We start from the raw sequence: 25,026 nt of genomic DNA, 5'->3' as shown, positions 1-25,026 counted from the left end.
ACAATGTAAATGTACTGGGCTTATAGGTAGACTTCCCTTTTCAAATTGAGAACAGAGAGCTTTGCTTTCAGTGCGTAATTTTCACAAATATAAAGAAGCTGGCAAACTGTTAGTCACAGTTTTCAGCAAAGGAGTCTTGATTTTGACTTAGCTGTTGATTTTCTGTCTGCAAGTGTCATTTCCTGTGTTTTATCTGGTAATTTGACATGGTGAGGTGTGAAATAGAGTCTTCTTATTAGGTTTTAATATGTGATATGCTTTTGCTGTAAACATAAAAGAGATTCGTTCTAACGTGAATTACTAACATGCTCTTAATCGGGTGACTCATCGTGTGCCTCTGTTATCCCTTACAGAAACTCCATCAAGATTCAGCTATTACATTTCATAGGACAGAGATCTCAGTTTGAGATTTTTATCATCAGCTTACACTTGCAGAGTGGTCTGTAGTTCTGAAAGTTGTTCACATATGTTGACTCTTAATGATTCCAGAAGACATGGCCTCATTGTACCAATGGGAACTGAGGCTCCGAAGGGTTAGGTTAGTGACTGCCAGAGTCACAGCTAGCACAGCCGAGCCAGCCTCCTGGGGATGTGACTGGAGAACGCGCGGGTGAAGCTGGGAGCAAGGGTGACAGCGACTGGCTGTGCAGTGCCCCCGCAACCTATGGATCATGGCAGGGCACTGACTCAAACCTTGGCTGCACAGCAGAGTCCTCTGGGGTGCCCAGGTCTCAAGGTGGCCCAGTCTGGCACTTCTTCCAGTCTTCTTCCAATCCTGGTGCCCTCCAGCCCTCGGTGGCCTCTCCCTCCTCCTGCACCCCCAGCACAGTCATCTTCAGTGGGGCGCCCTCTCTGGAGGGCTCTGGGGAGTGGTCTGCTGCTCTGCCCCCACTCAGGCAGCAGGGCAAGTCCCTGCGAGGCCTGAACCTCAGGGAGGCACAGCGGTGGCCCTGCTGCTCCTGGTGTGGACAGCTCACCTCTTCTGGGGCTTTGGCCTTTGGAGGGTTATAGCTAGCAGCTCAGGCTGGTCAGGCCCCCAGAGGAAGTAATTTCAACTTGTCAGAACCCTTGGTAAAGGGGATCCCTGGTAAGGCTTGCCTCACCTCCCGATGCTCCCCTAAAAGGGCCAGCATGGCTGCTGCTCGCTGTTCATCTTGATTCCCAGCTATGTTCATCACAACAGGCCAAGGTGCCCAGTGGCCAACGGGGTCCCTGCCCACAGCTCTGCCGCTGATTCAGACCCAGAGCTGTACCCTGCTCTCCTGGGGGCCTGTAGCCACGGGGGCTCATCCCTTACTTTCACAACTCCTTCCATTGACTCAGTCCCCTGCACCCAGACCCGGAATCTAGGTGTGCAGCCTCAGAAACAGGAGTTCATTTCAGAAGCAAATGTGATCTATTTAATCTGTTAGGAGGCTCTGCCATGCTCCCATTCCAGCTGCCCTGCAGTGACCCAGCGGCACTTCATCTGCTCACTCGTCAGAGGCCTGAGAGGGTCTGTGAGGCCGGTCATGAAATGGGTGGGAGGGGACAGGGAGCACGCATCCTGGTGTTTGTCACGGCTGTGGTCTTGCTGAAGAAGCGGGGGTCAGTGACAACGGAGAACAGGCACCTCGAAGTGCTGGAGCCAGGGCACGACCCAGACTTCAGAGTAGCAGCTCAGAGTCTGAAACAGAAGGCAACACCTGAGAGCTCAGACTTGCCCTGCGGGGAGCCCTCTGCCCGTGGAGGGGTGCTCCTCACAGAGGAGCTCTTTTCCTGCCCCTAGTTTTCATTTTGAAAAATTTCAAACCTACAGAAAACTTGAATGATTTAAGAAGATATGCTTTTCACCTCTATAATTGCTGAATGTTGCCATGTTCCCTTTCTCTTGCTCTCTCTGCAGAGATATGCTATATATGATATCTATCATATATATCATATACATGTATATGATATATATATATATAATTTCTGGATTGTTTGAAAGCTTTTCTTACTCTAACCCTTTCCACCCGCACCCCAGGACGCTCTTCCCGAGCTGTGTCTCCGCCTCTAGGACGGGAGAATGTCGTCTGAGGACCTCCTGGCACAGGCTCTACCTCCTGTTCTCCTGGATCCTTGGTCATGCGGGAGTCTGGAAGGCCTGGCTTCCTCAGGGGTGAGGTTTGGAGTGCTGTGTTAGAGAAATGGTGACAGGGTGTTTTTCACAGCCTGGGAGGGAGTGGGCTGGGGAAGAGAGGGCGCATCTGAGAGAAGGGCCTGCTGCTTTACCCGCTTCAATGTTTGGTTGGTTTGGAAGTCACAGTCGTCCAGACGCGGGTGCTGGTTTTTCTTGCAGGTAGTTCTGCCAATTTCCACCTCAAGCATGTATTTCAGGCCTTTCACTATCTGTAGGGAGCAAAGGGACTGGGTTAGTGGGCACAGGGGAGGGAGGGCAGGCTCCTCCACTAGCAAGCGGGGCCTCAAGACAGTGGTGCAGGTGCCCACCCAGGAGAAGGGAAGTGGGCCGGCGTCTTGGGGCAATGCTTCCGGCTTACGGCAGAGCCTGCAGACCCCTCCCACTCCCCTCCCTGCCCGTGCTGGGGTTTGTGCCCCTTCCTGAGACAGGTGTCTCCTTTCTGCCCAGAGCTCTGCACTCAGGAGGGACGTCACACTAGGTCTCCTGCATGCCCTGCTGAGCCTGCCCTGCAGCCCTCACTCCAGCCCCCTGATGGCTGTTTCTTGTGGCCTCTGTGTCAGGCCTGGGGTCTGTGGGCTTCCCCTCCCCATTCCTGGGGTTGGGAGTTTTGAGTTTCCGGACAGCCCTTCTCCACTTGGATATGGCAGCCGCCTGGTTCTTTCTCATTTGTGGTCTCAGAGGAGTTGAAGAAAAATTCCTCAGGTTTTAGTCTTGGCTCTAGGGAAATTACGTTGTCCCCAATGTCGCCAAGCTGGAGAGGGACAACCTCCAAGCCCCCTCCCAGAGAACCCCGAGGACTCAGGCCCAGGGCATCCCGCTGGCTCCTGGAGAAGGAGGGAGGGCCTGCGTCACCCAGGCCAGGCTGTGGAGTGACGACCCTGGCTACACGCCATACTGCCTTCTGTAGCGCGCTTCTCATAGGAAAGCATGCTGCCCTTCACAAGTTTGCAATTGTCAGAAATAATTAGGTTATAAAAATCACCCCGACCTGTGACCCAGCATAACCATGAACACTGTGAAGACTGCCTTGGACAGGGCTGCTTCTGTCCCTTCCCTCCAGGCGCCAGCACGCGGTGGTGGGTGTCATCCACAGCCTGTGTCCCACATTAGCAAGTGGGTGTTCTCAGGACACAGACGAGCAAGGCCTGGCTGTGTCCCAGAGGGTCCCCTAGGAGGGAGGGTGCTGAGCAGGCACAGTAAAAATGAGTCGGGGAAAGGGCAGTGGCTTGGGCAGAGCTCTGGGACTCTGGGATGTGAGTGAGCACTCCAGGGGGAAAGTGGCAAGGACACTTCTGGGCTGCAGGGCACGTGAGGGGTGAGGCCAGATGGGGACCCTGGTCCCAGCAGGGACAGCTCCTCGGACAGTGGCTTTCTCCCCCGTCAGCCTTGGCGCCCGCCTCCAGGAGCCCCATTAGGGCCCTGGCGCCTTCTTACCCCATGCCTAGTGGGCTCTGGGCCAGGGGCCTGGTAACTGCCGGGGAGCCGTGTGCTTTGTGTAACCTTTGTGCCTTGCCCTGGGGATGCTGGCCTCGGCTGCTGCTGTCCACTCCAACCCCGTATGCATCTGCTTTCTGCCCAGAGTTCTGCACTCAGGAGCGACTTCACATTACATCCGCCCTGCTCGCCTAGGTGTCGCATTGTAGCAACTCAGTTGCTTAGGGCTGTTCGTGACATGTGACCAGAACCCAGACCGTTACCTGAACTAGGGCCCTTGTAATGCGGGACTCCTTGAACAAGAACATGTCGTTCGTGCAATTGTTGAACTTCTCAACACTGTGTCTGGCTGCTTGGAGGACTCCTGGGTCGTTGGTCTTTATTGTTTTAGGAAATCCTGGATTCACACCTGAGATAATGTCCGGGGAACAAGTATCTGAAAGAGACGAAGAACCAGATAAGAACACTGATGTTAGCGGGGTCTTCAGTCCAGGTGTCATACCTCATGCCTCTGTGGTTCTCAGTTCTCCGCTGGTGTGTGCCTCTTGGCCCCACCCACCCCTCACCTGCTCCCCCCTCACCAGCCCCGCCCTCACCTGCCCCTGTTACCTGTCCCCGCTTACCCACCCCACCCACCCTTCACCTGCCCCCCCACCTGCCCCGTCACCTGCCCCACTTCAACTGTCCCTCCTCACCTGCCCCCCTCACCTGTCCACCCACCTGTCCTCCCTCACATGTTCTTTCTTACCTGCTCCCTCACCTGCCCCCACACATGCCCCACCTGCCCCCTCACTTGTCTTCTCTTACCTGCCCCCTCAACCTGCCCCCATCACCTGTCCTCCCTCACTTGCTCCCCACCTGCTCCCTCACCTGTCCCCCAACCTGTCCCCTCACCTGCTCCCTCACCTGCCCCCTCACCTCTCCCACCTCACCTGCCCCCTCACCTGTCCCCCGACCGACATGCCTGCAGTGCATTTGTTGCTGCATTTTCAGAGCTGAGGACCAGGTGCCAGGGGGTGCAATGAACCTGTGCCCCCCTTTCAGAACCCAGGGTTATTTCCAACATATGTGATGAAAGCAGAACATGTCCCACAGGTAAGAACCTAAGTACGGGATGTAGCCTTAGTACGGTAGGGAAAGTCAGCCCCAGCCTGGCCCTCTAGGCGGTGGATGGAGGTAGGGCCTCCCACTGGAAGGAGATGGCGCCGTCCTCTTCTCAAGGCCTTCTGCCTGCCTGGCTCTCAGCCTCAGGCCCAGCCCCTAGGAGGGCACCCCTCCTGGCAGCCTGCAGCACCTGATACCCCTGCGCTGCCTCCTGACTTTCCAGGGACAGTCTTTTTCACTCCTGTGGGTGACAGTGCACTGTGTCGACAAGCTTCGTTGGGGTCAGGGAGGCCTGCCCTTCCTGTATCAAGGAGGCCTATATTTGGATACAAGATGGGGAAGCAGCACCGGGGGCTTCCCCCACAGTCTGTCCCCTAGCGTCTGTGCCTGAGGCTGCAGCCTGCTATGGTCTGGATGGAAAGCTGGGCCCCACGGCATTGGGGGCAGGGTGATTGGGGAATGGGAGGGGACAGGCTTCATAGCTGGGCATGGCAGGGAGGCCTTGCCAGGACATCAGTGTCAACTCAGTGCGAGGACCCCAGAGGAGGCCATTCCCACTGCTGCCTGAGGTCTGCAAGAGGCCCTTCCTGGGTCCTGGATGTCTGTGGGTGCACATCAGACCCTACCAAGGTAGACAGCCAGGATGCCGAGGTTTCTGGTCACCACGTGGCACCCCCAGGCTGGGCGGTGCAGTGCTAGGAGTGGGCAAAGAAGATGTGGGACTAGAAGTTCTGTGGCCTTGGGAATGTTGCCCCATCCCGGTAAAGAGTGTCTATTGTGAAGGGAGGCCGCTTGGCAGGTGGCTGTCCCGTGGTTGGTTCCGGACCAGAAGGTGAGCTTTATGGCTGGGCTTTGGATGACTGTGCCTGCCTCGTGCTTTAGCAGCCAAGGAAGCCTGGCCTTCCATCCCAAGAAAGCAGCGCAGTGCTGGCGCCCCACCCCATAGAGAATGCTGGCCATGTGCTGGTCCCGTGTGCTGCTGGATAGCTGTGTCCTGCACTGGCATGCCCTGGGACTGTCCTTCACAGTAATTAGTGTCACACACATCCCCCCTGAAACCGCTGTAGCCTTTGCTTAAGACTAGGCCTCTGAAGATGGAATAGAAACCGCTCTGTTCCTGAGCAGCAGGGGCTGGGCTTGGCCATCTAGGGGAGGCCCTGGAACCTGCATTTCCCCAGGCTCTCAGGTGACTCTGACACTGGTGCTGGCAGTGGGGGGTCCTCAGGACCTGCAGTGTTACCATCAGGAAGGAGGGGCCCCAGTGCCAAAGCCAGCTCCTTCTGGTCCCTGCACTTGTTGATGACAGGAAGTTGAATGTGGCTTTTAGTTAAAACAAAAAACTGTTCTGGAAACTAGCTTGGTTTCTGCTCATCACTGTCGTCTGAACAGCAGAGAAAGAAAGAGACATGTGTGTGGAAGGGGTAGTGTGTGTTCAGTGTATTTTTGCTATCAGAGATTAGTGTTTTTATTATTATTATTATTATTTTGCTTTCTTTCCTCACATAATTAATATGGCTGTCCGTTTTTTTCTTTGTAAATACTGTATTTTATGACTTTTTCTGATTATAAACTTACCTATTTTTGGTAGGAAATTTGAAAAATACAGAGGAACATAACAAAAAATAATTATTCTTGGTATCTTAAAGCTAACCATTATTAACTTTTAAAAAAATAAAATGTATTTAATTTTGCTTGAGATTAACAGAATTTTAAAAATGAAGTGAAACTCAGTTTACACTGAACTTCAGATAAATTTCCCTTTCAAGCTCATGATGTTAGTTCCTAAAAGGTTGTGTTAAAGTTATAAAAAGCTTATGAGAAATACTGAAATTGGTGTATTTTTATTTAACTACATGTTTCCTAAAATGTAGGCTTCAAGTTAAACCTTTTACTGTCTTACAGTTGTCTAAACAGATATTAAAAGCTCAATTTTTAATTTAAAAATGTTTAAAAGTCAAACCTATTTTTAGGATGATTTGTTAAGAGAAATTAACAAGGAAAGGTTGATCATTAAGAATTAACACCCCAGAGAGGCCAGTCATCTTCAGGGAAGAAAACAAGCGCCCAGCAAGTGGTGAGCGAATGCAGCTCTTTGAGAACCTCTGCTGGAGTCAAAGAACTGTGGAGAGGACCCCCCCACCGCCCCCAGGGAGGGGACTCGGGTTTGCTCCGTGCCACTGAAGGTGGGCCGTGGAAGAATGGGTGCTCTCCTCCTCGCCTGCTCTGTCTGGAGGGTCCCGCGATGCTGTTTTTTCTGCTGCATGCCCATTCTGCAGGCGAGGGGACCAAGAGCTTGGAGTGCAGGGTGGGGGCTAAACCCAGGTGTGACTAATTCGGAACACCACTCTCGCTTTTTCCTCATTCAAGGACTGTTTGGCAGGTGCTAAGGGAGATGCAGGGTGGACTCTGAGACAGGCCCCGCCCGCAGTGGAGGGGAGGCAGAGCCTGGGGCACAGGACAGGATGCCAACCTGAGGGTAAAATGGGTGAGCAGAGGGTCAGGATAGGGGTAGCAGCTGGAAGGTGGCTGAACTGACCTAGGGGAGGAGGGAGCTACGTGCTGGGAAGAGTTGAGGAGACCCCGCTGGAGGCTGCTGCTGGGTGCAGAGGGTGACGGTGGTGATGGCCAGGGTGACATGAACGGAAAGAACCCACGGACTATCAGGCTTGTGAGAAGAAACAAAAGGCACATAAAATTCGTCTGTATAGAAACAATGCCTGGGGCCTACCAGGCCTGCTCGAGGGGAGTGGGGGTACCTGCTTTGTGCGAGGCCTGCGCTAGGAGCCTGCCGGGGCAGCCTGACCTCAGCCCACCACTGCTTCTAATGCAGGGTGGGAGGGGAGGTGGGCTGTGCTTGAGACAGGTAGGGAGCTTCCAGACATAGAAGCTGGAGGTGGGGCGGGGGTGGGCAGGGCCTGATGATACCAGGTGCTGAGCAGGCCCCAGGACACATAGTTATGGGAAGGCGAATGAAACCGTCCCCGCACATTGACAAGAATTGCATGCCAGGTTCTGGACAGAAAGATACTTATAATTAAGCTTGAATCAGGCTGCTCTCTGGCCCAAGATGTTTTTCAGATCCCAATTCCAGCAACCAGTTTGGAAACCCCCCCACAGAGGAACGGAATCATCACGAAAACACAGCTGCTTCCTCTCCCTGTGCTGTGACATCACGCTGCCCCTTCCAACAGTTGATCTCCACACTTCGCCACTCCAGAACCCTTAAAAACCCGGGCCCCAGGCTCCTCGGGGAGATGGATTTGAGTTTCCTCCGTCTCCTTGTCCTGGGGACCCTGCGATCATCCTGCTTTCATGCTGCAGCCCCGTGTTTCTGAGCGTTGACTGGCTGTGTGCATAGGGCACAGACCTATTGGGGCACCCAAGGACCAGTGTGCACTGGGGTGCAGATGTGAAGCTGCCGTGCCAGGGGAGTTGCCAGGGCTTCTGCCCAAGGCAGCAGGGAGCTGCAGCTTCTGACAGCTGCTGGGCATGCCCTGGGCAGGGTACGTTCCTGTCCTCGGGGCATTGGCCTGGTGGTAGAGCTGGTACTAAGCCATTCTGAGAAGAGAGAGAACATGGACAGGGATCGCTGTGGTGACACCAGGCAGACCCTTCCCACCTGCCTTTAGTAGGAAAATGGGTGGGCACAGCAGGGGCTGGCCTTGCACACCGCCTCCCTCTTTCAGGAGTGTTCTAGGTGTGGCCGAGAGGTTGGGAAGCCCCTGCTTGTGAAACTGTCCCTGAGATGGGGACCTGGGTGCCGAGAGCTGGATGCAGATGGTCCCTGCTGGTGTCCCTCCCTGTGTCACCTGAGGGGGTGCCCTTTCCGTGAGCCAGTACTGAGCTGGGTGGGGAGACCCTTTGGGAGGGGCCCCATTGGCCCCCATCACCCAGAGCATAAGGTCTGCCTGGCTGTGCCTGAGAACTGGGGTGTTGGGGGATACAGGTCCAGCTTAGGGGTGCTGGTGTTCACCCCGTCACCCCAAGCCCTCTCACATGACACCATCAAAATTCAGAAAGCCTGGGTCCTTGGGGCCACACCCGCCCACTGTACTCTCGGGTCTCTGCGTGATGGCTAATGGTGGAGACTTTCTTTTGAGGGCACACACATGCCCCTGGCACAGACAGGACACTGAGCTCTCCCAGGATCAGTCCCGACCTTAACCCACTGGGACACACCCGGAGTTTGAATTCCAGCTCTGCCTCTCACCGACTGTGTGATCTCAGGCAAGCTGCCTAACCTCTCTGAGCCTCCGTGTCCTCGCCTGTAAAATGAGGATGTTGATGACAGTGAGAATATATGAGGCAACATACACAAAGCACTTGTCAATAAATGATGTGCAATACTGTAATCATTATCAAATACATCAAAATGCACATGGCCACAGCAGGGGTCTCAGGGCAAATGAATGTCCCCACTGGGAAAAACAAATCTTGCCGCATAGAGGGTGGCTCAGCCTGCGGCAGCTCTCAGTGCTCCCCAGGAGACAGGAGGTCCCTGGCTGCAGGTGGTCTCTCTGCTACTGGGAAGTAAGGACTGACATCACCTTGCAGAGGGAAGCTGAAATGGCTCCCTCACCCCAGGGCCCCTGTCCAGGCAGATGGACCGTTGCAGCTAGAGTGGAGGGGGCAGAGGGTGACATGGCACCTCGCAGAGCTTCCCAGAAGAGATGCCCATCAGATTGAGAAAGAAACAGTCCTTTTCAAAAGGGTGGCGGAAGCTAGTGTGGCAATTTCCTAGGTTCTGAAAGCCTCAGGGAAGAAAGGTGCCCTGAGGGACTGGGCGCTGCGGTCTGTGCAGTTCAGTGCCTGGGCGTGGAGAGAGGCCAGATGCTCAGACGGCACCACCCTCGGGGTCCGTGTTGCTTCCCCCGCCCCCCAGCCCCCTCAGTCATGAGGAAGGCTCTGTAATTTATTCTCAGAGGAGGCAGTGGAGGGGCTGTAGGAGTTGTGGGGTAGAGGCAGGATGCATGCTCGTGTCTGGGGCCCAGGTTCCCATCTCTTTTGCTGCTAGACTGGGGGCCTCCCAGCACCCTCCCTGTACAGCTGAAGACTGAAGGCCCTTGCTGGAAGCACCAGAAATGATCACAGCACGTGGGCAGGGTGTAGGGGGCTGTCACTAGCACAGCGGCAGAAGGTCCTGCACTGGAGAGAGCAGGGGGCCGAGGCCAGCAGAGAGCACCCCACGCCCCGTGTGCCTCCATGCCTGTGCCTTCCCCGAGCCACCTCTTTTTAGCCTCCCCAAGACTGGAGATGGGGTGCAGTTATCTTCCCATTTCACGGATGGTAGGACTGAGGCTGAGGGCCCGCTCCATGTGTGTGAACGTGGGCTCTGGAGCTTCCGTCTGGGGTTTGGTGGCCGACAGCAGATCTACTGGGAACGGAGGGAAAACCTTGGTGCAGCATTACACACCAGCGAGGGACCAGGAACACAGCCCAGGAAAGTGACTTTGCCGGCTGCCCAGCACGTCAGCTCCCACACCACTCTGCTACAAGCCCCTAGCCTGCTCCATGAGATGAGCAGAGCTCTGAAACCCCTCAGCAGTCAGTAGGTTTAATTAGATCCCATGACACGCTAGGACAGCCGGCTCCATGTCCCCTCCAGGAGAGCCTTTTCTGAGGTGTGAGAAGGAGCCACTTCTCTTGGGTGAACGTGCGTCTCTTCCCCGCTTCCCTCTTGGACCTTGGAGACACGAAGGGGCAGGGCACAAGACGGCGGTGGGCAGGCGGCGCTGCATCATGACAGGACCAGGAGGAGAGGCCCCTGTGAGGCTGGGAAGTGGGTGGAAGGCTCCACGTGTGAGCTGAGAAGACTCCCAAGCTGGGAGGCAGGGCAGGCGTGCTGTCCCCAGCCTTCTGCCGGCCATGGGTGAGCTTCATGTTGACTGAGCACCACCCACAGCCCGTGGTGGTGGCATGTTCCCGTCAGTGAGAGGAGAAGCTGCCTCCCTCCTCCAGCCTGCCCTGTCCTCTTGGGCACTCAGTCGCAACACCCACCCTAGGCCAGGCCTGGGAGCTCAACACTGTCCCCCAGCGTCACTGAGTCCTCAGTATTCTGATTCACCAGGAGGAGGTGAGAACCCTCCGTGGACCCCTTGGGTGCTCTGGGGCTGTCCTCTTGTCAGTGGTCCTACTGCACACCCCCCAACCTGGGCCCCTTTGGCCAGACTTTAGCCCCCTTCTGTCCCCATCTGCTGAGTGGGGGTCGTGTGACTTGAGCGGGTCACCTCAACCCTCTGATGCCAGCTTCCTGGTTGGTTAAATGAGGCGAAGGCCTCTTAAGTTCCCATCAGTATCCTGGTCTGATTCCTGTGCCAGGGAGGGCATGGCCCAGTTCCTTTTGGGTGAGGGAAGGTTGTCCCTGGCTGTGTGACTTGGGCAAATCACCTAGCCTGACTGTGTCTCAGTTTCTCAGTGCACAGGCAGTGGCTGCTTCCTCCTTGTCCCCCCTCCCCCTGAGTGCTGACCCTCAGGGAGTGGATTTCAGGAAGGGTGAAAGAGTCTGATCGTTAGGGTCCCTGGGGCCAAGTCACAGGACAGCAGCCGGCAGGAAGGAAGGACAAGCCATCAGATAGAAGAGGCTAACCGCAGGCATGTGGCTGCCCTGTCGCCTCCGTCCCGCAGAGGGGCTGCGGGAGATCTGCCTTGCTCAGACCTTTCTCAGACCTCTGTGAAGACCAGAGAATGGAAGACGTTTCCCTTGCCCCTAGCCTTCAGGGCAGCCCCCACACCCTTCATTCCTGTAGCCTGCTACCCCCAAAGGTGGCTGCAGCCGGATGGAGCCCCTTGCCCCTCTCACCACTCCCAGCACCTCTTACCACCGCATGGTCCTGTGGGGATTCCAAGCCAGGAAAGTGCCCTGGGGAAGACCCAAGGCACCAGCGGCCAATCTCAGGGAGAGACCCCACGGGAGCGGCCAGGGGAGAACGCCACTTACCTGGGGAAGGGCCCCCGGTGGTGCTCACGACCAGGCAGCAGAAGGCCAGCAGAGTTCCAGCCGCTTGCATGGCTGCCCGGGTGGGGACAGTGCGGGGCAGTCGGGGGTGGCCGTGCAGAGCCTTCTCAGGCAGCATGGGGCAGTTGGGGGCAGTGGTTGGTGCCCGTGCCAATCCTTCTCAGGCAGCACGGGGCAATGCTGGGCAGTGGTTGGTGCCTGTGCTGAGCCTTCTCGGGTAGCACGGGGCAGTGGGCTGTCTCAAACCAGGGGCGGGTGCTGGGGCCACAGCGTGGAACCCCACCCTGCAAACCATTCTGGGACAGGGGCAGGGGCGGGGCTAGGGGGCTGCCTGCGTGGTGCTAGGGAGGGGAGTGGTTTGCTGCTGAATCATTTGGGCCAGAAGCTCTTCACCTTTAGATCTATCAGCCACAAAGGCAACCGCTTCCTTTATAAAAGTTTCCAAGCAGTTGTCATTTGCTGGGGGAGGAGGAAGAGAAACGAGACCCGTGAGCAAATCCTGGTGCAATGTTCTACCCCTGAGCCACACACCAAAGAGATGTTGCATGAAAAACATTAGCAGGAATTTTCAAAAGCAGAATCACTTGATTTTCTTCTTTTTTTAAAAAATACTTAAGTTCTGGGGTACATATGCAGAACGTGCCATGGTGGTTTGCTGTACCCATCAACCCATCATCTACATTAGGTATTTCTCCAAATGCTATCCCTCCCCTGGCGCCCCACCCCCAGACAGGCCTTGGTGTGTGATGTTCCCTTCCCTGTGTCCATGTGTTCTCATTGTTCAACTCCCACCTATGAGTAAGAACATGCCGTGTTTGGTTTTCTATTTTTGTGTTAGTTTGCTGAGAATGATGGTTTCCAGCTTCATCCACATCCCTGCAAAGGACATGAACTCATCCTTTTTTATTGCTGCATAATATTCCATGGTGTATATGTGCCACATTTTCTTTATCCAGTCTACCATTGATGGGCATTTGGGTTGGTTCCAAGTCTTTGCTATTGTGAAGAGTGCTGCAGTAAACATACATGTGCATGTGTCTTTAGAGTAGAATGATTTATAATCTTTTGAGTGTATACCCAGTAATGAAATTGCTGGGTCAAATGGTATTTCAGGTTCTAGATGCTTGAGGAATCGCCACACTGTCTTCCATGATGGTTGAACTAATTTACACTCCCACCAACAGTGTAAAAGCGTTCCTATTTCTCCAGATCCTCTCCAGCATATGTTGTTTCCCTACTTTTTAATGATCGCCATTCTAACTGGCATGAGATGGTATCTCATTGTGGTTTTGATTTGCATTTCTCTAATGACCAGTGATGATGAGCGTTTTTTCATATGTTTGTTGGCCGCTTAAATGTCTTCTTTTGAGTGTCTGTTCATATCCTTCACCCACTTTTTGATGGGGTTGTTTTTTTTCTTGTCAATTTGTTTAAGTTCCTTGTAGATTTTCAACATTAGCCCTTTGTCAGATGGATATATTGCAAAAACTTTCTCCCATTCTGTAGGTTGCCTGTTCACTCTGGTGAGAGTTTCTTTTGCTATGTGGAAACTCTTTAGTTAAATTAGGTCCCATTGATCAATTTTGCCTTTTGTTGCTATTCCTTTTGGTGTTTTAGTCATGAAGTCTTTGCCCATGCCTATATCCTGAGTGGTACTGCCCAGGTTTTCTTCTAGGATTTTTATGTTTTTACGTCTTATGTTTAAGTCCTCAATCCATGTTGAGTTAATTTTTGTATAAGGTGTAAGGAAGGGGTCCAGTTTCAGTTTTCTGCAAATGGCTAGCCAGTTTTCCCAACACCATTTATTAAATAGGGAATCCTTTCCCCATTGGTTGGTTTAGTCAGGCTTGTCAAAGATCAGGTGGTTGTTGATGTGTGGTGTTATTTCTGAGGCCTCTGTTCTGTTCCATTGGTCTATATATCTGTTTTGGTGCCAGTACCATGCTGTTTTGGTTACCATAGCCTTGCCGTATAGTTTGAAGTCAGGTAGCATGATGCCTCCAGCTTTGTTCTTTTTGCTTAGGATTGCCTTGGCTATGCAGGCTCTTTTTTGGTTCCATATGAACTTTAAAGTAGTTTTTTCCAATTCTGTGAAGAAAGACAATGGTAGCTTCATGGGGATAGCACTGAATTTGTAAATTACTTTGGGCAGTATGGCCATTTTCACAATGTTGATTCTTCCTATCCATGAGCATGGAATGTTTTTCCATTTATTTGTGTCCTTTCTTATTTCCTTGAACAATTGTTTGTAGTTCTCCTTGAAGAGGTCCTTCACATCTCCTGTAAGTTGTATCCCTAGGTATTTTATTCACTTTGCAGCAATTGTGAATGGGAGTTTGCTCATAATTTCACTCTCTGTTTGTCTATTATTGGTGTATAGGAATGTTTGTGATTTTTGCGCAATGATTTTGTATCCTGAGACTTTGCTGAAGTTGCTTATCAGCTTATGGAGATTTTGGACTGACACAATGGGGTTTTCTATATATACAATCATGTCATCTGCAAACAGAGACAATTTGACTTTCTGTTTTCCTTTTTGAATACTCTTTATTTCTTTCTCTTGCCTGCTTGCCCTGGCCAGAACTTCCAATACTATGTTGAATAGGAGTGGTGAGAGAGGGCATCCTTGTGCTGGTTTTCAAAGGGAATGCTTCAAATTTTTGCCCATTCAGTATGATATTGGCTGTGGGTTTGTCATAAATAGCTCTTATTATTTTGAGATACATTCCATCAAAACCTAGTTTATTGAGAGTTTTTAGCATGAAGGAGTGTTGAATTTTGTTGAAGGCCTTTTATGCGTTTATTGAGATAATCATGTGGTTTTTGTTATTGGTTCTGTTTATGTGATGGATTATGTTTATTGATTTGCATATGTTGAACCGGCCTTGCATTCCAGGTATGAAGCTGACTTGATCATGCTGGATAAGCTTTTTGATGTGCTGCTGGATTCAGTTTGCCATATTTTATTGAGGATTTTCACATCAATAGGACATCAGGGATATTGGCCTGAAATTTTCTTTTTTGTTGTGTCTCTACCAGGTTTTGGTATCAGAATGATGCTGGCCTCATAAAATGAGTTAGGGAGGATTCCCTCTTTTTCTCTTGTTTGGAATAGTTTCAGAAGGAATGGTACCAGTTCCTCTTTGTACCTCTGGTAGAATTTGGCTGTGAATCCATCTGGTCCTGGACTTTTTTTGGTTGGTAGGCTATTAATTACTGCCTCAATTTCAGAACTTGTTCTTGGTCTATTCAGGGATTCAACTCCTTCCTGGTTTTGACTTGGGAGGGTGTATGTGTCCAGGAATTTATCCATTTCTTCTAGGTTTTCTAGTTTATTTGTGTAGAGGCGTTTACAGTATTCTCTGATGGTAGTTTGTATTTATGTGGGATCAGTGGTGATATCCCCTTTATCATTTTTTATTGCATCTATTTGATTCTTCTCTCTTTTCTTCTTTATTAGTCTAGCTAGTGGTCTATCTATTTTGTTGATTGTTTCAAAAAACCAGCCCCTGGATTCATTGATTTTTTGAAGGGTTTTTTCATGTCTCTATCACTTTCAATTATGCTCTGATCTTAGTTATTTCTTGTCTTCTGCTAGCTTTTGAATTTGTTTGCTCATGCTTCTCTAGTTCTTTTAATTGTGATGGGAGGGTGTTGATTTTAGATCTTTCCTGCTTTCTCTTGTGGGCATTTAGTGCTATAAATTTCCCTCTACACAGTGCTTTAAATGTGTCCCAGAGATTCTGGTACATGGTTTCTGTGGGCCTGGAGTCTGGCCTGGCCAAGCTGGGTGCTCTGAGTCTTACCAAGCTGGCCAGGGGTGGAGTGGGGCAGTGTGGCTGGGGCTGCAATGTGGGGCTGGCTGGGGCTGCAGTCTCATCAGAGGCTCAACTAGGGAAGGGGCTGCTTCCCAGGTAAAAGGCTTGTTGTCAGCTGTCGGTTCCTTGAGATTGTCAGTTTCAGCTTCCTACTGGCTGTTGGCTAGAGGCCACCTTAAGCTCCTAGCCATGTGGGCCTTCTTGACAGGGCCACTGACTTCCTGAAAGCTGGCATGGGAGAGATTGCTTCTTGGAAAATTGGGCTACTGTCTCACATACCATTAACATGGAGATGATCTCCCATCACCTTTGCCATATTCGAATGCCTGGAAGTGAGTCACAGGTCCCACCCACACTAAAGGGGAGGGAACAGCACAGGGCTGGGACAGTGGAGCCACTACAGAGCCTGTTGCCACACTTACTAAAGTTTACTACAAACCCTTGCTATCTCTGCACTGAGGAGGCCACAAAAAGTGACCAATCAGGTGGCAGTGAGCACCCTAAAAGTGGTTGCTCACTAAGGACTAAGGCTGTTGGAGAAATGACTGATTCCATGCCAGGGCAGGAAATGTACAAGATGAGCCAGAAACATCTCACCTTCTAGGGAGCAGGGAAACCCTCAAAGGCTGTTGGGGCCGTGTCAAAGGCATCAGAGCCAAGCTGAAGAGGCTCCCACTGGCCCAGGGAAGGGACAAGTTAGCATTAATAAGAATAATAACTACAGGGGATTGAAGCACACAGATATTTAAAAAGCTCCTAGATCCATATGATACTGATAATGATGACAATGAGAATCATTATAATCCCTCTGCAACCTCCAAAGGCTGTGGGGCCAGTGGGGCCCCTTCTCCCAGGAACTGATCCCTATGCCACATGCCCAGCCATGGTGGCATCCTTCTGGCCTTCAGAAAGCTCAGGAAGGAGAAGTGGTGCCCAGCCCTTCTCCGCACCGGGAACCCTGCCACCCTCCTTGACCCATGGAATGCCATGTTCCCAGGAGGCCTCAGGGGTCTCCTGGGTGCCGACTGTGGGATGCAGGGGACTCGCTGGACTTCCCCAAACTCTAGCCTCCTTGTCTGTTACAAAACATACCCAAACAAAAGAAAGGATAAAGGAGAGGTTTGACTCTTCATCTCTTAGGCTTCATGTGAGGTGGAGATGAGTGATGGGGCATGGCTCAGAGTGAGCTTCCTGACAGTGACGTGGTTTTCTGTTATCCTTACAGCAGGAGTGGGGCTTCCAAACTGTCAGATGTCAGGTGTGTGTACCCACATATTCCCTTGCACAAAGACACACGAGGAATGTGGAGGTAAAGAAAACCAAGCAGTCTCTTGATGCAGGACTTCTCAGAGCCTTTAGAAGGCAGGTATGGTGTGCAGATGCTTATATTCATTTACAAAGGCAGATGGAACTGCCTCTGCTCAGAGCATCTCTGATGCCATCTGGGGCTTGGGTTTGAGGGCCTTTGCGTGGGACAAGTGGGGAGCCACAGAAAGAAACAACAGGGCAAGGCCTAGAACCCTGAAGGGAGTTGCAGGTCTGGCCCACAGCTGCCCGCCCTGGGGTTTTGAGGATGCATGGGAAGTCAGGACTGATGTGAAACAGCATTCCTGGGCCCAGTCAAGACAGGACTGCTGTCAGGGCGGGTCCCATGCTGTTGACCCTGGCTGGCAGTGCTGGAGGCTGAGGGCAGCCAGGCCTGTTGGGCAGGAGTGGGCCTGGTTGTTGGGGACCCTGAGTTTGGCCCCAGCTCAGCTGCCTCTGACTGCAGGCAGCACACAGGCCTTCTGAACCTCAGACTCTGCCCTGCACGAAGGGCCCCAGCCAGGCTCTGTGGGGTGAGGGGGAGTGCCGCACATGTGAAGCCAGCCTTGGCCTCCATCTCACCTGAAGACACATGGGGGTGAAATGGCCACTGCTGGAAGCCCTGGGAGGATAAATGAGACAGCGCTCCGGGGCACTTAGAGCAGTCCCCACACAACACTCAAAAAGCAGCGGCTGTTATTGTGGGTGACTGTGAAAAGCCATGTTTCCTGAAAGACTTGTCAAAGCAGCCGGCTGGGTGGCCCTGCACCTGCGTTCCTGGGGTCAACTCACCTGTAGTGACCCCCAGAGCTGTGCCCCAAGAGCTGTGGGTGGAGGCAGCAAAGGTGGAGGTGGCTGAGTGGATGGAGATCCTCAGAGCCGTTGACATGTACTGACGGTCTCCTGTGTGCATTCTCACACTAGTTCAATTCATTTCATCACAACCCTTTCAGGTGTGTGTGAGTGTCCCCACTTTACACATGAGAAAACTGAGGTTCAGGGGAGTGAGGCTCATTTACTCCCTGCCCTTTCTGACAGCTCAGGCCATGGTCTGACCATCTGCATAGCTGTCTGCTTGCAAATGCACCTGCCCGGTGACTTGAGAACATTCTGGAGCTGGCAGCCTAGGACACTGCTGGAGGCTACCCCTTTTCTGGAGGGAAGGGCCTGCAGGTCTGACCTGTGACTCCCTGAGTGTCTGTTGTTTCTGCAGAGGCAGGGATGAGTGTGGGGGCCAGAACACAGCTTGGTGGGTTGTGAGTTGGGGTCCTTGCGAGCGGTCATCTGAAGCAAATGTGCTCAGTTCAGAGGACCCTCTGTCCTTGTGGCTGGTGCTGACATCAGCATGGACCTCAGCACACAGCCCTCACCACACCTAGCTGCAGGGCTGCAGGGACAGCAGGGTGTGGCCATCAGAGTCCCCGCTGGGAAGGACGTTGTGGTTGACCCAGAGTGCTAGGTCTGGGCTGGGTCTTGAGAGGCCCGGAGGGCCGGGCTCCTGCAGGGAGGCGTTTGTGCCATGTGGGTGTGGGTTGATGGAATCATGCAGCGCTCCTGGTGGGCTGTCCTGTGCCAGTGACCCTGCCGTGCCACTCTGTGAGAAGGGCAGGGACCTGAGTTGACTTGTGGCTTCCAAAACTACAGCCTCCACCAAGGGCACCAGGAGGCCGCAGGGTAACATGATATCATTAACTACAATGGTAGAAATAATAATGATGAGAGAAAGGTATTTATAGTACTATTAGGCACCAGGCACTTCCTTAACATTGTATGACTTCCCTTTTCTCTTTAACAAAATTTATTTTAATTGACAAATACATATTGAACACACATGGTGTATAGCATGAAGTTTTGTATAGCATGAAGTATATCTGTTTGCATTGTGGAACAGCTAAATCAAGCCAATGAACATCTACACTACCGTACACCCTTACTGATGATGTGAACACTTAAGATTCTATGCAGCAATGTTCAAGCATGTGTACACTGTCACTAACTAGAGTCACCATGTTGTACAACAGATCTCCTGAACCAGCTGTGTCTTCACTGAATCCTTCATTTTACATACAAGGAAACGGGCATGCAGAGAGCGAGAAGTTGCCAGAGTTATGCAAGGCTGGGGATCAGGCCCCGGAAGCATGGTCCTGGTTCCTGGGTCCTCAAGGCTGTCCCCCTTCGGGGGCAGGGGCCACTCAGGCCCTCTGCTGGGCCCAGGCCTGGGACTGAGTGACCTGTGAACTCTACCTGCAGACACCAGCTTGCCAGTGGGGTGGGGGTGGCCTCTGGCTGTGACCTGCGTGTGCCGGGAGACACAGAAGGGCATCACTGCTCCAGGACTGCCCACAAAGTGTGCAGGGCAGGAGTGAGGTGGCCTCAGGAGTCTTATGTGTGCATGAGAGAGACTTTTTCTGTGCAAAAACAATGTATGAAAGAAACACAACACCCCTTGGGGTGGATTTCTAGAGAAGGGGAGGAGTCAGGGGGCGGTGGCATTCACTACCTTTCTGTTCTATCTGCACTCAGCTTCTAAAAGTCAGCGGTGGTTATCTGGCTGCTGGGCTGGAAGATTTTTTTCTGTCTGTATTTCTCCGTGAAGAATGCAATTCAATTTCTCCAGACTGTTGGGAGTGGAAGGAGAGCGTCGGCCACAGGGTGGCGCTGTGATCCCAGCCATGAGCAGGGCCCGGCCTGAGCGCATTTCCCGGCTTTCCGCAGGCCCCAGCTTCTCTCTTCAGCTGTGAGACCTTGGCAGCGCCCCCGCCCGTGTGCCGGGACCTGCCCCAGTCCCTAGCCTGCTCCGCAGCGGCTGGGACCTCGGCCACCCTGCGCCCTTTCTGGGGAAATGCAATTTTGGGCATGAGACAGGGTCTCTAAACCGCAAAGCCTTCTGCGGTTTCAGTTATCAGTCCGTGGGGAAAATCCTGCAAATAAATCTTCCAGGCTTGGCAGGCCCCTCACCCACCCACCGGGCCTCTGGCGTGGAGAATCTCGGCGTTTAGGGGTTGGAGGGTTCCTCTTAACTCAGCTGCACGGGTCACAGCAAAGCTTAGCCCTCGAGCCACCATCCCTTCCATCATTCTCAGACCTTCTGAGGCCAGGGATTGGAACCACATGGTGGGGTTGCCTGTGGCCACCAGGTCTGGGATGCTAGCTGGGGGATCCGAGGGTGGGGCCTGGCATCCTGGAAGGCTCTTCCTTCACATGTCTGGAGTGGCGCTGGCTGCTGACTGCATTTCAGTGGGCTGGGGTGGGAACGCCTCCACGTGGCCTGCCCGGTGGCCACCTGGGCTTCCTCACAGCATGGTGGCCGGGCTGTGAGAATGAGTGTTCCCTGGGACAGCAAGTGGAAGTCATCCTTTTTTATGACTTAGCCTCGAAAGTCACCTAGTATCACTTCTGCCAGAATTGCAGACCCGCTCAGATTCAAGAGATGGGGAACCAAGCAGACCCCACCTCTTGGTGGGACAGTGTCAGGTCCCATCACCAGAAGCAGATGGGAGGGGATGTACTGGTGTGGCACCTTTGGAACGTCATCTGCTCAAGTATGTCCAAAGAGAATGAAAGTCTAAGCCTCCCGGGAGGGCTCTCGGTTCTTCAGAGAAATGCCATTTCCAGCCTCTCTAACCCTCCCCATTCCCAATTTGCTGGCCACTGGCAACTTGCACACCTGATACTGACCCAGCCACAGAGCTGCTTCTCACCTGTGTCAGCTGCAGCTCCTCCATGCTGAAAAACAAAGCCAAGCAAAACTGGAGAACCCAACTGGAATGGTGATAGCCAGAGCACGCAGGACAGGAGAACTCGGACCGGCAGCCTGTAGCACCAGCCCGGGAAGCCAGATCACTACTGCCCACAGGCTTGGCCAGTAACTGCCAGTTTCCCTCATCCTTCTTCAATTGAGGATCAGCCAGAGAAGGAAGCCAGACATGCTCCGCTGGCCAGTCACAGGGGCCACCCCACTTCTAGCAGCCCCTCCTGCTTGCCCAACAGCCACCCCCACTGGGGCACCTCTGAAGCCCCCTCTTTCCTCTGTGAGGCTTTCCCACGCCTGCCTGCATGTAGGTCCCCGCCTGGTGGTGCTGCCTCCCGCTGCTGTATGCCTTGAGCCCCTAGGCTCCTTTGGATGCTCTTGGTCTGTTTCTGTGCCAGGGCACATGGCGGGAGGGCGGGCTGTGGGCCGGGCAGGGTCATGAGCCATCTGAACGGGGAGGGCTAAGAGCAGCTGTGGCCGTGGACACTGGGGCTCAGGCTCCCTGGGGGACTCATGCTGGCCACGGGAGGGGAGGGGAGGTGGGTGCTGGGCTCAAGGTGGCGGGCAGCAGCCCTGGCTTGTGCCTCCCGCGTGCAAGAGCAGGCAGAGACGGTGCTGACGGTGGCCCCTGGGTCTGTGGGCTGGAGCCCAGGAAGGCACTGGGGTGTGGGTGGGGTCCCTGGGCTTTCTGGCTCTTCCAGTGCTGCTCATCAGAACAGCCAGCAAACCTGGGAAGATGCAGCCGGTGTTCCTCAAGGACCCCTCATTCTTCTCCAAAAAAACTTCATAACATATTTGAAGAAATTTATTCTGTACCAAATATAAGGACCAAAGGCCTGTGACACAGCCCCAGGAGGTCCTGAGAACATGTGCCCAGGGTGATCGGGCTGCAGCTTGTGTGTTTTTTTTTTTTTTTTTTTTTTTTTTGAGTTTTAGGGAGCCATAAGACATCAATCAATACATAGAAGGTGTACATTGGTTCATTCCAGAAAGGCGGGGCAATGCAAAGAGGAGGAGGCTTCCAGGTCACAGGTGGATCGGCAATTGGCTGAAAGAGTTATTATCTAAAGACCTGGAATCAGTAGAAGGGAATGTATGGGTTAAGATGGGGGATTGTGGAGACAAAGATTTATCATGAAGACGAAGCCTCCAGGTAGCGGCTTCTGAGCTCTTATCAGACCTGAAAAGGTGCCAGGCTCTTAGTTAATTCTCTCCTGCATCAGGGAAGAGACCTGGAAAGGAAAGGGATTCTCTACAGAATGTGGATTCTCCCCACGAGAGACAGCTTTGCAGGGACGTTTCAAAACATGTCAAAGAAAGATATTTTAGGGTAAAATACTTGGATTTCTTTCAGGACCTGCTGCCTGTCATGTGAGGCTATACTAGAGTTAGGCTGGAATTCGATGTCTCATTGCTACAGTCTTGCCCTGTTTTGATGTGAATGCTGGTCAGCTGTGCCTGGATTCAAATGGGAGGAGGAAATAATGAGGCATGTCTGGCCCCCACTTCCCATCATGGCCAGAATTAGATGTTCAGATTTATGTTGGAATGTCCTTGGCCAAGAGGAGGGGTCCGTCAGTTGGTTGGGGGACTTAGAATTTTATTTCAGGTTTCATTCTGTAGATCAGAGCATGGAGCCCGGGAATGAGCATTTCACAGGCTCCCTGGGTACCCAGGTAGAACCTTGTGCATGGTGTCTCCACGGGGTTCACAGGCAGGCTACCCGGCCGCCGAGACTCCTGCCCCGCCTCACCCGCTTTCTCTCCAGGACCTCCCTCCTGTTTCTCCCAGCGTGAGTGCTGATGTAAATTTATGGAGATGGCATTTCTGCCTCAATCTCCTTCTGCTCTGACGACCCATTATGACTGCGTAATTAAGCTCCTGTGGATCTTCCCCGCAGGCATCTGTAGCTCCCGGGCGTCACTCATCTGCCCAGTGCTGATATGGAACTGAGGATAAATGTATTTCACTGGTTTTGCTCTGTCATTAACTTCTGTAGCTCTTGTGTAAATTTCCAGGTTGCAAGTTCTGCATTGGTCTTTCTTGAGCAAACCCCCCTTTGTGTGGACGATTTAGGGTTGATTTCTCCTCTTCCCTCACCCTTGACCCATCCTTGCTGACCTTGCTTAGTCTCCAGGAGGCTCTGCCCTAGGTGTTTTTGGCTGGCTTGGATTTGCAGATCATTCCTTGTGGTTGGCGTTGGTGTCAGTTACCATCTGATGTGGGAGAACCGCAATCCAGGATTGGAAGGGATCTCACTCAGTTCTTCATTTGATTTCTTCCTGCGACATTTTATTATAAAGGTTTTTAAACTTTCCCAGGAAAGCTGGATGAATTGCTCAGTGAATACTCACGTGCCCACACGCTAGATTTCACAGTGAACTCTTTCTTCTTTTACCCTGTATCTATCCATTTATCCATCCATGAATTTGATTATTGTTTTGGCACTTTTCAAAGTAAACTGCACTACAGTGAATGTTAAATTCCCAGGACCCCCCTGCCCAGTGCCTGCTTGATCTCTGTTCAAGAGATGGAGAGCATAGGGCTGGGCCCATGCCCAGGGCTTCTTGTGCAGGGGACTCTCCAGCCTCTCTCACCAGTGGGAGACTGGTGCTGCCCACCCAGGGCCCCACCTGGAGAATTGGAGAATTGCTGGTCTAAGCTTACACAGTTTCCTGGGGAAACAGTTGTCCCTAAAATAGCCAGAAGGTCTAGAGTGGTAGCCAGAGTCCTGCGCGTCCTGTCTGAGGATACCTGTCTTACTCTTGGGGCAGCCATACCAGCCCCTCTGCAGGTGGCCTCAGACACGCTGGCTGCTAGCCGGGGCAGGTGCCTCCCTGGAGCAGGTTGCTTGCATTTGGTGCATGGCTCCCTCTCAGGTGGGGTCTTCTCAGGGGCTGGCCAGGCCATAGAGTAGCCTCTGTGACTCTCCACTCCCACGTGTCACTAGCTCTGCTGAGCACCTGGGGCTGGGGTCCTTGCCAAGTCCCCAGAGAGTGGTGTCACCATTAGAACTGGATGAACCCTGGCATCCAGCAACCCATCTTTGCCCAATTTATTTCCTCACTGCCCAAAGCTAAAATGTTCTGGTAAAAGAAAAATGTGTGCCTGGACAATACCGTTACCTCTTTCTGCAGGCTGGGGAATGCTGAATTTCACCCTCTGCTCTTGCAAATTAAGTAATTAAAGAAAGTAAACTTGCGCTAATTGTAGATACTTAATGCTACTGATGAAGATGTCCCGGCAGGGACGAGTGTGGTTTTCATTAATTTCTCCGTGCTTTGGGGTTTGACTTGAACTCAAAGGCCTTCCTTAAGTGAACCCTTGTAAAATCTTTAATTAACTCTTGTCGGTGTCAATATGTTTTATTACCTTCCGCAGCCCACAGCCACCCCTGGTGTCCAATTTACTTGGATGCTCCTGGGCTGGCAGGACGCAGGCTGGCGCTATGCTCTGCTGCGGGGTGGATTAAGTTGCTTTATGTGTTCTGGCTAGAGGGCAATTCCTCTCCATTAGAAATGATGATGGCCACTTTTCCACGGGGGGCACCCAAGGTTGCAGTGAGAACTTACTGCATCAGAAACAAAAGGGCTGAGCTTAGAAACAAGACCTTGGCCACCAAGGGCATGCATAGATGTGGCCTCTGAAGACTCATGCTTGGGTCCAGACCATTGCTTGTAAGTGGCGGGGTGCGGATCAGAGATGTTGCCCTACAGAAGTCAGGCAAGGGGCTCGCCCCAGGCTCCAGATGGGCACACCACTGCTGACCCCTGAATTTACTGGGCTGGGCTCCACAGCTGGCCAGCCCCCTGAGGAAGGAGCAGGAATTAAGCTTTGCCATTTTGTGTCTCGGGGCTGTCAAGGGGATTGGATATCAGCAGTGTGCGGCTCCTCCAGAGGTCACCTGCCCACTGCATCCCCACCCACAGAACTAGGAGGGCTGGGAGGCAGCCAGCCCCAACCAGGGAGGGACAGGGTCAGTGGGTGAACACTGCCTGCCTATGGGGGACCCCCGAGGGGCACCTTCCACCGCGTCAGAGCTCCCAGTGGGATGGGTGAGACAGTGGCTGAGCTGTGGGCAACAGTGAGCCCCTTTCCTGGGCTTGCCACCCACCCTTGTCCTGCTGCCTGGAGTAGTCCTCCCAGTAAAGTGCCCACACCAAGCCCTTTCTCCCAGTCTGCTTTGGGGAAGCCCAATAAAGACAAAGATGTCAGAGGTGGGGTGATGTGGGGAAAGGCCAGAGCATGGAGTGGGGTCTGAGGCGGAGGCTGTGGAGAAAATGAGAAGAAAGAATGAGAAATTCATTTGAAATACACACTTGTACATATCATTCCCCAAGCCCAGGTCATAAACTCCAGCACCCTGGAGCCAGGAGGTCCCTGGAAGGTAGTCATTGCCCTGAGGCACAAGACTGAGGTCTTTCATGGCTGAGGGGTTGAGTTCTGTTGGGTGGAGGCGACTCAGGCTACCTTGACTTCTCTGTGACACCAAGTCCAA

At 52.8% G+C, this 25,026-nt stretch overlaps 1 protein-coding gene across 4 annotated transcripts; it reads right to left on the bottom strand.

Annotated features, from left to right (window-relative positions):
* Positions 1 to 1,376: 1,376 nt before the first annotated feature.
* On the bottom strand, positions 1,377 to 11,919 carry CST7 (cystatin F). 4 transcript variants are annotated; one of them, XM_025400618.1, is made up of 5 exons: positions 11,879 to 11,893; positions 11,637 to 11,834; positions 3,859 to 4,031; positions 2,254 to 2,370; positions 1,377 to 1,666 (listed from the first exon to the last, which is right to left on the bottom strand). In XM_025400618.1, exons 2-5 carry the CDS (start codon positions 11,770 to 11,772, stop codon positions 1,589 to 1,591), a joined length of 504 nt encoding a protein of 167 aa, XP_025256403.1. In that variant the 5' UTR covers positions 11,773 to 11,834; positions 11,879 to 11,893; the 3' UTR covers positions 1,377 to 1,588. The 4 variants fall into 4 exon arrangements, with proteins under 4 accessions (XP_025256403.1, XP_025256402.1, XP_025256401.1 ...); XM_025400617.1 differs by having other exon boundaries at positions 11,637 to 11,919; XM_025400616.1 differs by lacking the exon at positions 1,377 to 1,666 and having other exon boundaries at positions 1,830 to 2,370.
* Between the last annotated feature and the right edge of the window lie 13,107 nt (positions 11,920 to 25,026).

Source organism: Theropithecus gelada, chromosome 10 (assembly GCF_003255815.1).
Source record: "Theropithecus gelada isolate Dixy chromosome 10, Tgel_1.0, whole genome shotgun sequence".
In the NCBI taxonomy this organism is placed as follows: Eukaryota; Metazoa; Chordata; class Mammalia; order Primates; family Cercopithecidae; genus Theropithecus; species Theropithecus gelada.
Note: the sequence above shows the minus strand (reverse complement) of the source record. Positions and strands in the feature narration are given on the sequence as shown.

Coding starts and splice junctions, on each gene's coding strand:
- CST7 (XM_025400615.1), bottom strand. CDS start 11,772: ATGCTGCCTGAGAAGGCTCTGCACGGCCACCCCCGACTGCCCCGCACT. Junction 4,032..11,636: donor CACCGGGGGCCCTTCCCCAG/GTAAGTGGCGTT, acceptor CGTCTCTTTCAG/ATACTTGTTCCCCGGACATT. Junction 2,371..3,858: donor TTACAAGGGCCCTAGTTCAG/GTAACGGTCTGG, acceptor TGCTCCCTACAG/ATAGTGAAAGGCCTGAAATA.